Below are 13,292 nucleotides of genomic sequence, written 5' to 3'. Positions count from 1 at the left end.
CTTGAGAGTTGTGCATCCTGTTATAGATAGATTTGTGAAACTCAGGTTATTTTCTACAACTTTCCAGTGGGCGCTATTAAATGAGGTTTGAGGGGTTGTGTCGAGGAATATTTTCACCGGATACAAGGGCTTGCCAAAATGGGTGAGTGTTGAGGTCCCCAGAAGGGTGGAAGAATCATGCTCAACGATTCGAAGAGGGCCTATGCCCTGCTTGCACTGCAAAAGAATACAATTGAACCAAGATGAAATGTCTAAAATACAAAATAAAGTTAAAAAACATCAAAATAAATGTGATAGACCATTTGACTTGCTTCTAGATTCCTTTTTCAATAAAAAGCTTAGTAAGGCACTGTAGCTGGTTATTGAACATTTCTTATTGGTTATGAGTAAGTTTAGTTAGGTTATTAAGTTATGTTAATCCAAGTCAAATGTTCCCATTCTTTTCGCTGATCGTTTTGCTTAAATGAAGCAATACATTCCTCACTTCTTTTTTGCATTCAGTGAGTGATTTTAGTATGCATAAACAGCAGTGCAGGTTCAACCCCTGTTATCATTTTTGGTTTTTACCAAAGAACCAAAGGTAACAGGAGGTTATGACGGACTGAGCATATATCACTCCGAGTCCAAACGCGAGGTTATTTTTTGGAACTGCAAAGAAGCAATCTCAGCTCCAAATGTACTGAATGTACCTCCGAGTAATCATTGCTTTGCCTTGACTCTCATTCTGTATAAATAGCAGTAAAACACATGTAAATCTCGTCTCTTTGAGAGTAATCATTCAACCAAATGGCTTCCGTTTTAGGAGGCGAAATAAATGAAAGGAAGGAAATACGGTCGGGACTCACGTGCGACTTCCAAGGAGGCGTTGCGGCTGACGGCCTCGCCCAGGTAGTTGCGGGCCACGCACACGTAGGCGCCCTCGTCCGGTTTGCTCCGCCGCCCGTGCACGATGCGCAGGAAGAAGAGCGAGCCGCTGGGCAGCAGCATGCGGTGCGAGCGCGGGTCGTCCTTGTCCGTCTCCACCCGCTCGCCGTCCTTGTACCACTCCACCGTGGGCGTGGGCCGGCCCTCGGCTTTGCAGTTGAGGGTCGCCGGCTCGCCCTTGGACACGATCAGGTCAGAGGGGTGTTCGGCGATCCGGGGCGGCGAGTCCTCCTGGCGCAGACGGGATCCTGGAGGAGGAGGAGGAGGAGGAGGAAAATTGGCTTTAACGTACAAGAAACGGTAGAGTCGACGAGTGGTTTCATGTCAAAGTGGCAGGTACACCATGTTGAAAAAAGCCTTGATTTTTCTGTGTGTTCGTATGGTTTTTTGTTTTTTTTTAAACCCTAAAAAAAAATTGGGAAAAAAAATTGAACAAAAATTGGAAAACAATCCGCGGGTGCTGAGTATGTGGGGGTCCACTGTATTCATTTTTCGGACAACTTTTTACTTTGACTCCATGCATTTGAATATAGCGACCCACACACACACACACACACACACACACATACATAGTACTCTTTTGGAGATCGACACAGAAATTGTGTCACATGCAAATCGTTCACATGCAAAAAAAAAGATTGACCTTATGACAACGAATAAATAAACACCTCCCTCAAATAGACACTTCCCATCTCAAATCAGTTAAAAACAACCAAAAGTAATGTATTTAACTCAGTTCATACAATGATGTGTCATTCACACACATATATGAAGGAGTCAATTGCTGCGAACACTGTTGCTAACCAAAAAAGCAGCACCCACCAAGGCACGTAAGCAGTCGCTACTTTAGCGGCCCTGCAAGAACTCCACAAAATGAATGATTTCTTTTTTTTCTCACGTTTTTGTAACCACAACTCACTAACTCACGAAGCAACACTTTGCCTTGGGTTAGACAAATACAAATACAAACAAAAACCACACACACACCCATACCAGATCCTTTAATCAGCATTTGAACCCGCACAAAAAGCAACCATCTGCTGTTGTCTACGCTACAAGCGCAAGCTTGTGGGTAATTGGACCCAAGGGTGACCAGTGAACGGAGGCATAAAAAGTGCCCACATCGTTACGATGCGCACAAAAGAAATTAAATATTTCACGAGGAGGCGCAAACAAGTAAAAAACTGTTCAGTCCACCGTCGTCAAGATGGCCGTGCGTTGTGAATATTTATGCCGAGGGGTCTCGGCTCGTGTCGAACGCTAATCCCCCCGGGGGGCGGCGAACCTTGCCCTACTCCCATTTTTATTAGAGCTGGCTGTGGGTGAGCGCTGGGAGTCTGGCAGCTAAGATAATACTCCCTGACTCTTGAGTGTCGTGCGTATGTGCGTGCGCGTGTCCACTTCCTGTGACGCTGTAACATATTTAAATGGCGGAAGCCAAGGGAGCCGTTCGACAATCACAGAGCCAGCGGTCCGCCGTCAAACGCCGGAGGCGATAAAAGACAAACGGAGCACTTTCAACTTTGGAATAGTCCGATTGGGTTGGCAGCCAAAATGTTAATAACCCTTCTCTTATGTCGCAGGTCACACGGACTCATGTTGGCGGCAAAATGTGGTAAAGTTGACTCTTTTAAAACTGTGAAACAAAAACAAAAACAAATACGATGGTCTTGTTCATCTTTTTTCTTAGAATATATACTGTGTATTTCTATTTTTTTTTTTACACGTTATATCAAGTAGATTGACACAGGGGCCCTCGTGTCAATATGTTTCATAAATGTAAATTTACCTTGGGGGGGCACACAATTCTAATTCATACGCTGTCCTTTTTTGTTTTGTTTTTCCAATTATGCATTAATACCCATTCCATCATATTTCACACCAATTTAAAACACAAACAAACATGGATAAGATCTCCAATTTCCATTAGATAATCAGCCTATCTGGAAAAAAAACATAACAGAAATAGTAAATATTAGATACAATCTAATTGATTTGATTTCTGTGAGGTTTTTTTTTTTACGAAAGGTGTTCATGTAGCCGGTCACATTGACCCGGCAACAAACAAAACCGGAGGGCTAACACGCTTTGTCCTGAAATTAGCTGCTGCATCTGTGCATTTCATTGACGAGCGCGCTCTTCCCTGAGGCGCCACACGAGGCTAATAGGATGCAGTGTAGCACGTAGACCATTGTGCCGACGTAAGGGCTAATCTCAGAATGGAGTGGAGGGGAAAAAAGAAGGTGGGAAAGGCCAGCGCTTTGTCTGGCTTGATATGCACATGTAGCGCTAGCCCATCCACTTAAATCTCCCCGGGGAGGCCAGGGACAAGCTGCACTCTCCCCAATCGTTTCAGTCCGTCAGGTCTGCTGGAGCGATGGAGAAGCACAACAGCGTGGCGACTGCTTGGACGCGCATTCAAACTTCAATGTTTCCCTTCAAAAGGGAGATCCGGCATCAGACAGTGGCATATTGATCCGTGAACAGGAGGTAGTCTGTACTCCCTTCTGCCTAATTTGTGCTAATTCCTCCCAATTCCCCACCATTGATTGGTGATCAGGACTGGTATCTTGCTAAATGGGCCCTCAGACAGGGCTTACAAGAACAGAGCTAGCTCACACACTGCATGATTCAATCCTGAAGCAGTTCGACAATCGCTGAGGGACGAAAAGGGCATCTGTTTACTCGAAATTGAGCTTTTCACTAGGATCAGGGATCAAACCCTAACAATAGCAACCCTATTCGGCTTCAGTCCCGTCAATCTCGATCCACGACACCTAATTTATGAGACCATGTGTCTGTTTATGCTCTGTGGATGTTTGCACAAACCTGACAGCCCCTGCGATTGATTGGCAACTAGTCGAGGATGAACCCGGCCTCTCGCCCAAGGTCACCGGGGAAACGCTATAGAAAATGGATCCATGGCCAGGTATGAATGGTCAAACCAAGTTTTTCTCCGCCCATGAGTATTCAGTAAGGCGCGTTGAACAGCCGCCATTTTCAAGCGTTAACATGGGAGAGCTATGATGTCAAAGCCAAAAGCTAAGCAAAGCTGCGGACTTCACCCAGATTAGCATTAGCTTCTGATGAACGGCACATACTAAAATGTTCAGCGAGGTTGACCACCTGGGGCGTATTTAGGTGTCCGTTGCATGTGCCACATGCACGGCTCCGCTGAAACTAGTGTAAGTCGGTGGCTTAGTGATGAAGTGCTGCCTCCATGGGTGAAAATACAATCCCTGTTTTTACTTTTACATCTCTTTATGGGAGCTTGCTTTTCTCTGTAGACTTCAGAACAAGTGGTCGCTAACGGAAACGAAAGCGACACTTGGCATTGGTTCCTCTGCATGTGACAGGGCCGCCCTCTTAAAACAGGCTCATTTCAGAGAGACTAGATAAAGGGTGTTTAAAAAAAATTATAAAAAATATATCTCCTTTAAATAGCCGTAATATCTGATGTATAATGCGCACCCATGTATAATGAGCACCCCCAAAGTTGACCTCAACATTCTGGAAAACCCTTCTACCAATGTATAATACATTTTTACGATGCATGATTTTGCTAATACCTATATGATCAAAACATTTTTTTTCAAAGAATTATTCTGAAGTTAAGCACTTTATTTGAACATGTAATACTTTTTAATTTACTTGCTCTTATTTTGAAATTCACAGCCTTACTTATATTTAATAATGAGAAAACACACAGTTGTGCTCATATACTTGATTACCCAAGCAGAATTTGTAAGATGGGTACAATTCTTTAAAGAAAACATGAAAGGCCAGGCGAAACACATTTAATTTTATTTTAATGGCATTCAAATTAAACTGTCAAGCATTTCAGAAAAGCATTATCATTAAACAAAACATAACCATAAAGAAATAAATGATGGTTGTTGTTCAGTCATATTAAAAAAAAATAATAATAATAATATTTCACAAATTCTGTCAGGGAATGTAAACTTATGACCAAAACTGTACATACAGGATATGCAGTCATATGTACCCCTGTCATATTGGAATGAAAGTGTAGGCTACACCTTTCTCATAACCTCTAGGTGGCCGCCACCTAGACCTCCATCCATCCATCCATTTTCAACACCGCTTATCCTGGTTAGGGTCACGGGACGCTGGAGCCTATCCCAGCTGACTTCGGGCGAAAGGCGGACTACACCCTGAACTGGTCGCCAGTCAGTCGCAGGGCACATATAGACACGGACAACCATTCGCACTCACATTCACACCGTCACTGAGTGGGAACTGAACCCACGCTGCCTGCACCAAAGTCAGGCGAGTGTACCACTACCATCAGTGACATCCACCTAGACCTCTAGGTGGCATATTGTAATGAAAGTGTACAGCTTTTTCATAACCTCTAGATGGCGGCATACATTTATAAAATGCGAAAGCTTTTTCATTTCCCCCCTATACCTATGTATAATGCACACTATTGACTTTTGACAATTTTTTGGGGAAAAGAATGCACATTATGCATGAGAAATTACGGTAATACCCCAAAATGTGTTGTCAAAAACAAAGCCTTCCTAGTTGATTTTAGCCTTCCCATGTCCCGCCCTCATTACACTAAATGCTTTCTGTTGCTCCTTTTAATGCGATCATCGCTGATGCGTAATCGAGTGCTCTCTGATTTTGAGGCGAGTGCACTTCACCGGGTCTCAAGGCACACAGGCTGTCATCAAAACGCGAGATCTCCCCCACCCACCGCCAAACAACCACGGCTCTGTTTGCAATAACGCTAGCAACAGTTTCGTGGGAGGCCACAGATAGCTAATGCAATCAGAGCGGGATTACTGAACCAGAATCCTGCCTTTTTCTTCTTCCAGATTACTTCTTCCAGTCAGCTTCACTGGAATCTGCTGTAATTTTCCCAAGAACTATAACAAAACACGCGTCAAAGGCTACAACTAGTAAAACAGTGCCAATGACCACACACATCTTTACTCTTATTGCCGTCACATATTTATTCATCGTGTGTGTGACAGAAGGTGGGGAACCTGTGATGATCTTTTTCTAATTATTTTCATTATCTCCCAGGAGAAATTTGAGCCCACCGACCCAAAAAAAAAAAAAAAAAAAAAATCAATTGGCGGGTGCTGTTCTCCAACAGGGCAATCAAAGGAAGGAAGGGATCCCCGAAGACGTACTTCGGGGATCCTACGTACATGCGCTGTGATCACAGGTAACCAATAGTAACCACCCTATCCCTAAAAAAGTTAGTCAACAAAAATCGGACATAAAAAAGCTAAATCCACTCTGAGAGTTATGTGGATGCTGAAATTGCAAGCAAAGCACAGAGCAAAAAGCCGGTAAGAATATAAAACATCACCCTCAAACAATCTGAGGAATACCTTAAAGATTGTCAGAGGGATGACGGATGGACGTCTACACTCTTCCCCCATCCCTCTTCCACCAGACTCATATCCGTCACGTCGCTGCGGAAGGAAGCCGCGACGGTGAGGAAATGACGTTATTGACCATGCGTGACTCGGCAGCGCTCTGCCGTGTCGCTTGAATGCGACGGGCCGCTAACCCGAGATTCATCTTCCGAGCTTGTCAGCGGCGTATGAACTGGACTATATTCCAATATTGCTCTTAGAAATGACCTTCCCCTGGGTCCTTTTTCAGCTGGAGAAAGGAATGATTCTTTTGCCCACACCTATGCTGTAGTCTGTCTTGACAGGATTTGTTCCATGTCACTGCTCTGCATACTGTCCGCCGCGCCCCGCCCTTTCGCTCTCCAGCTTGTCTTCTAAAGATCTGTACTCTGCAAGCAAACACAGGAGTAATTCTAGAAGCTACACTCGTCGCATCCTGCTCACCTCCCAACAACCATCAGATAGAGTTGCACTCAGACGGTGTATTTCTGGCCGTGGCGTATTGACTTGGCGGCGTGTTTTGTTTGCCCTCTTCTTCCCCGATACGTCTGGAATTTATTCGTGTAGACACGTGTGTGAAAGAGAAGATCTGATTCTTGCATTGCAGCAGGCTCCTGGTTACTTTACGCTCACTCCTCGTTTTTCAGTTGCAAGGTTGACATCTGATTTTTGGAAAACAATGTAAAACCGGGAAAAAAAAGCATTACTTCACTCAAATATTTGTTATGGTACAGAGGCATACCGAGTTCCCACATGGAACATTTTCCGTCAGGGGTAGGAAGTGTAACTACCTCCCGCTCTCGCCACATATGTCGAGTTCGTAAACAGTCACAGTGCAGCTCAGCCTCTGGCCAGTGGACGTCACGATACGTTCTTGGTAATACGTCAAACTCGACTCTTTTGAAACGGCGTCATGCAAACGTTCAGCCTCTTCGGGGCTCTTCAGATGGAGCCAAAGCCAATAAAACTGGTAAGTGACTCATTCGACCAAGAGGAACTTGTTGGACGAGTGACATTTTATTTACATGAACGCGTTACTCTGTATTAACGCCAGGCCCAAGTGTGTGAATTTGGTGAGGTGTTCCGGGCACGTCCCACCGGGAGGAGACCCCGGGGACGACCCAGGACACGCTGGAGAGACTACATCCTTCGGCTGGTCCGGGAATGCCTCGGGATCCCCCCGGAAGAGATGGATGAAGTGGCTGGGGAAAGGGAAGTCTGGGCGTCCCTACTAAAGCTACTGCCCCCGCGACCCGACCTCGGATAAGCGGTAGAAGATGGATGGATGGATGGATGGATGGATGGATGGATGGAGGGTGTGAAACAAAAGGGAGCGTTTACTTTCCGTGCCCATGTACCTGTACTATGCATGCTAGCTCAGCTGCGTTGGAGAACTCACACAACACAAAAAACTCCCCACATTAGAGCGTGTGGCTACTTGAAAGCGTTCCCGCTGAGAGAGGAGCTGAATGGCATCAATTGATTCTCGCCTCTCCCTCAAGCATTCTAATCGCCTCACCTGCATTGCCCAGCGCTCTGAATGGAGGAGAATGGAAACAAGTATGTGCTTTATTACTAAGAAATAAAGTTCGCCTCAATGACAGAGACAAGTGTTGCCGAGTGAGTAATACGGCGGCGCGGTGTGACGTTGTACCGATGCGTGTCAATGAAGACCACCTGCCAACTTTCTCATCACCCTTTGCACCCCTCCTTAGGGAATCAACAGCGACCCAACATTCGACACAAGCAGGAAGTAATGCACTATTTGTTTAAGGTGCAGTCTTGTGAGCTAGCTATTGACGACAGCTGACCATTTGTTTAGTCTGCCCAGAAACCGTTGCGCAGTATATGCGATATATGAGGTAGACTGTAAATTTGGCTTTCGACTCTACCAAACAATCGCGATATTGCTTCTTGATGACATCATCCTATTTGCCTCAGTGTGAAAATGGCTTTGACGACAAATCATTTAATCAGCTCCAAGACACTAATTCTCCCCTCTATGTTAGCAATTCCCATTAAAGAAACATGAGGAGTTGCTGCATGTGACACATTGAGCAAGGCAACAGGAGACGATGCAGAAGCCATGCTAACTGCTCAGCTAACGTGAAATGTAAAGCAGCAAGAAACCAGAATAAGTGCTTAGGTGGCACGGTACACGTTTAACAGAGTGCCTTGGTCAGCGAGTGTCGGGTGTTAAACTTGACACTTTGCCGGCTACCGTACGCATCGACTTCAACCCTTCCATCCCGCGCTGGTATCATACAGACAGGACTGCGACGTAAGGTAAAAGCATGTAAAAGCCCAGATGGCCTCGTGAGCGGGCCATTGCATCTTCAAACGGCAAATGTATTTCATTACGCCACTACCTGGCTGGGTGTTAGCGGATCACGCCGTTCCAGCGGAACTACTCGGCGGTTCAAATGTTCAAGGGCGCCATTAAGGCTTTATTCCAATTGAGAGTCTGACCGGGAGCCAGGAGATGCATTAAATCAACTGGTCCCTCACCAAGATGCCACTCAAGAAGCAGCTCTTGCAGCAGACACTTGAAGCCTCGTCGTAGGCTATACACCTCTTAATTCATTAATCAAGCATAGGAGTAGACTCATAGTTTCACTTGAAACCTAATTATGGACAATTTTGGACTATTACACGCATTCGACGTCAAGGGACGTTTTTGTTCTAACTGCGCGCCAGTGCACAAAGCAATGTCCCTAAACACATCCAGGCTAAAATACAATTGACTAGAACCTTTCTTCCATTGCAACTATTCGCTCACAACATCTTACTGTGTTAAACGATGCCGCTGGATGAAACGTGGCATATATTAGCATGTGGATGGATTACACAAGAAGGCAGTGCCAAGGAACATGCCGTCTGAAAGCCAAATGAGGACTAATAAATGCAACTGGGAGACACAGATGATAGAACGATGGCACATTATTCAAAACCATACTCCAAATAAAAGCGTTGCACCGTGTTTCTGAATTATACGAAGCGTCTCAACGGTATCACTACGCCTGCGGCACCCGTCATCACAAGGTGGGTAGTTTTAAATACTGTCGTATTTTATTGTATGTACAGTGGTGAAATAATTTTTCCAAACTAAGAGATGAGAAATTGACTTGCCTTTTGCGATCCTCTCTCGCTACTTCCTTGACACCGCCATCGCGTGAGTAGTTTTTACTGTATTTTACTTTTACAGCACAGTGGTTTTCGATAAAGAATGCAAAGCAAATTGTCCAGCCAATAATGGAAGCATCCAGAGAAGAGAGGAATGCTGATGTATACAGTATACAATATGTGTGCGTGTGTGTGTCCCAGGTGTGTATTGTGTTAGTGCAGGTGCGTGAGACAGGTGAGGGGACGGCCCTCCCCCATGGCGGCCTCTACCTTCACAGGTGCACGGCCATGTTTGAATTCCTCCCTCATGACAGACAGTAGATCCGATCAGTGTGTGCGTGAGCGCAGTAAAGTTTTAGCATCTCTGACTTCAAGTGAATGACTTATCTTTTCCCACCAGAGCACGCAGTTCAGTGTTCTCCTCTGAGGGGGGAAACAGAAAAGATCTGAGACATTGCGAGTCTAAATGAACTGCTTTCACACTGGCTTCCACCTAACATTAGCATCAGAATTAGCATCCCTTTGATGAAACCCCGCTCCGCTCGGTGCTGTCGTAGCGGGGTTCCCTAGCTTCTCTATAGAGCAAAATCAAACATTCTATTATGGGAAGAGAAGCCACACTGAGTCAGGAAAAAACACACGCTGAACAATCACATTCAAAGACAATATTACAGAACAACCTCCACTCCACCAATTGTTAGCATGTACGACAAACAAACAAGTTGACAGTCAGGGACAAGAAGGGTAAGTGCCTCGAACCACACGCCTAGCGCGCATACAAACACACTAAAGCCTAGCCTCTGGCTAACTGATATCATTGCTAGCGATTTTGACAGGACGTCAAACTCCACAGTCACTCGAGCTCACTGCGGCCGCTGAGTCAACGCTAAGTGCTAAGCTACCTCGAAGAGCTGCTTTTTTTTGGAGCTACTAGTCCTTGCGCTGTGACTGTAAGTATCATTATCTATAAAGGAGGTGAAGGAGTACATGCAACACGTCGAGCCAGGTGGAGTGCGAGAGGACGGGGAAGCCATGCTAACCGCTAAAGCTAACTTCAATATCAAAGAAAAAGAGTTTGTTTAGTCTGGCCAGAAACCTTTTTTTTAACAGGTAGTAGTAACCAGTTACAAATGGTACACTGGCAAGAATATGTAAGAGTAGTTAAAACCATAACACTAGATCAGATATTGTTACGTTACCACAGTTTCGAAGACAAATGATCGGTATTGCACTTTTGGAAAAGGAAAACATTGAAGCTGATGTATCCTCTACTGAATGAAGCGTCAGTTCATTTCTTGAAACGAAGACGAGCTTTGTTGCACTAAAACATGAAAATGTTCCTGAAAACAAGTCGTTTTTTCTGTCGCATTTTGTTCCTTTCCTGTATCCAACGCGAGCCAAAGCGTGACCTTTAACACCGAGTTATTATGGACCAAATCCTGCTTTTTGGCGTACTGTGGCTTGTCTAATGTCAAAATCTTCGCCTTATTCTGATGCCATGATTATATTATTATAACCCCGCATGTAACTTTATCCCGTGAGACGCCAATTTGGTCATCGCCTCGCATCGTCTTAATACCTCCAGGCGACACTCGCTGTCTGCTAAAGTTTATTGACTTTGTCTCCCTTTCGGGCAGCGCAGCAACAACCTGCCAGCTGTCAATCAAGGTAAGCCTCAACACGCTATAAAACTTCCCATCTTGCTGCAAAATAACGACGTTGGTCTCGTCTATTATTTATGACGTTGTTGTTGGTAGAGGTAGTGTCATAGAAGCAGAATACCGTGAAGGGGAGGGATTTAATGAATCTCCTTTTGATTCCTTTATTGTTTTCATGTTCAAATAAAAATGAAATTGTGCCAAGGCATTCGGTCCTTTGTGTCTTTTCTCCGCTGCTCTGCAAATGTCAGGGCTCTGCTTCACTGATGCTTAGTAAAGCAAAGGTAAAGCGCGGGAAAACAAGTTCCCGTCCTTGCATTATTTGCAGGTCTTCTGGCAAAGGAAAAAAAGAAAATAAAAATCAGCCCCTGACATTTTCTCCTTGCTTCCGCTTGAGTGAAAAGGTAAAGTCATTACGGCGGGAACAAGGCCCAGCGTTGGCTGGCGAAACCCGAGCCTCCCTGTTGCCAGACGCGCCTATTAGCAGATCATAGGAGCTGTCAGGCGCCCGTGTCGCCACTCATGTCGATCCCACCCGAGGAACGGCTGATTCACACGCTCCAGTCGCTCACCTTTCCCGCCGTCTTGGTTGCGCTTCCCTCCGATGGCCTCTCCGCCCGGTCTTTGGTCTTGATCGGCGCTCATTTTTTTGACGCTAATCAGAGGATAAACACCGAGGGTCTTGACGGGAGCGCGACCGACAGCGCAGCGTTTTCCGGTGGTTCTCGGGATGAAGTTTCCTCATTATGCGCCGTCCCCGTTCGGGCAAATGAGCCGCCATTATGATAACGCGTGCTAAACGTTGCCCGCCGATGCAGAACGATCACATTTGCGGCGCGGCGAGACGCCGTGCCTCGGCCCTCACTTTGACTTGTTTTATCGAGGCGGCACAACAATCGACAGAGCTGTTGGCTTCCTGGCCATTTTTTCCCGGTGTCGTTTAAACCGCTTGCTATGTTGCGGCTCAAATTGACCCATTTCAAAAGAATTAAAAAGTCATTTGTCTTCAGTAACTGGTTCTAATTGGAGTTAATACTTCGATACAAATAATGTCGTCTTTTTGGGAGATGTTGTCATGTCTGAGGTCATGTCTCACATCAAAATGTTGCCGAGCACCTATGCTGAACTGGTTGGCAGAGCTTCATTTCGTCAGGTCATGACCTTGTCTAAGAGAAAAAAAGAGATTTGACGCCACCTTGTGGCATCTATGGGCAATGACAAACCTTCTTGTGTGGGCGTCAATTGGTTGTGAGGAACAGTAACGTCCCCCCCCCCCCCCCCCCAAAAAAAAACACACCAGTACGTTCACAACTATTTTAGAATTACATGGTGAGTAATGGCGTTGATAATGATAACAACAACAACAATACCAATATACAGGTATTTTATCCGTTTTATACACTTTTGAATTAAATACACCCTGGTTCAAATTGAGCCAGGAAAATCAACGCTATTCCTGAAGAAAAAAAGTCATAGGAGGGTTAAGGCGAGCCGTTTGGTGTACTTGGGCAACGATTTGGGACTGGAAAGGTCAGCAATTTAGTTCATACAAAATAGTTACTTTTGCTCGCGGTTTTAACACTCCAAACTCCCCTTAAACACGTTTGGCTGTGGAAAGGGTGCAAAAAGGTTTCCGCGAAGGGACAACGGGACTTCTACTGTACCCCTGTAATCTGACAGCCCTGCTAATTTCAGATCTACGCCCCCCACTGCTTGAGTCCGGGCAACACCTCGCGCTCACCTCTTCTCGCCTCGTGTGTTAATCGCAGCGCCTGACGCCATTCACAAGCCTTGGCTTTGTTGCTGGAGAATACAACTCCAGACTCTTGTTTTGTCTGCCTAAGTGGACTCTTAGAGGGGAAAGCCCCTCCCCTCTTCTCCCAAGGACCCCTCAGATTACCTCTGAAAAAGGAATGGAAGGGGGGGGACGCAGATGATTAGGAAGATCCGCTGCCACGAGCAATGCCATGGGGCCACTGCTTAGCAACCGAGCAACAAGAACCCCAAGAAAAGGTGCAAGAAAGGGGTCGGGCTCATGTCTTTCTGAGGCCCACTTCTCCTTTTGATTTTGGTCAGGGCTGACCGAAATACAGCTTCATGCACGAGGATTTTCCATCGAGAGCTTCTCGTTCCTCCGTAGACACCGCACAGAAACTTTCCTTAATCCGCCTTCATCAGAACAAACATGAGT

General features: G+C 45.6%; 1 protein-coding gene across 10 annotated transcripts in view; it reads right to left on the bottom strand.

The window, feature by feature from the left end:
- The window catches only part of robo2 (roundabout, axon guidance receptor, homolog 2 (Drosophila)), a 298,134-nt gene that overhangs the window by 178,561 nt on the left and 106,281 nt on the right, over positions 1–13,292 (bottom strand). For 9 of the 10 annotated variants that reach the window (XM_061781153.1, XM_061781161.1, XM_061781159.1 and 6 more), the window contains exon 2: positions 846–1,172. In XM_061781153.1, coding sequence (XP_061637137.1) covers positions 846–1,172 — 327 coding nt within the window. Of the gene's footprint in view, positions 1–845; positions 1,173–11,673; positions 11,984–13,292 lie in introns of those variants that run through there. The other variant, XM_061781158.1, reaches the window with a different exon arrangement.

Source organism: Phyllopteryx taeniolatus, chromosome 8 (genome assembly GCF_024500385.1).
Source record: "Phyllopteryx taeniolatus isolate TA_2022b chromosome 8, UOR_Ptae_1.2, whole genome shotgun sequence".
Taxonomy (NCBI): domain Eukaryota; kingdom Metazoa; phylum Chordata; class Actinopteri; order Syngnathiformes; family Syngnathidae; genus Phyllopteryx; species Phyllopteryx taeniolatus.
The sequence above is the reverse complement of the archived record's forward strand: the minus strand, read 5'-3'. Positions and strand labels throughout refer to the sequence as shown.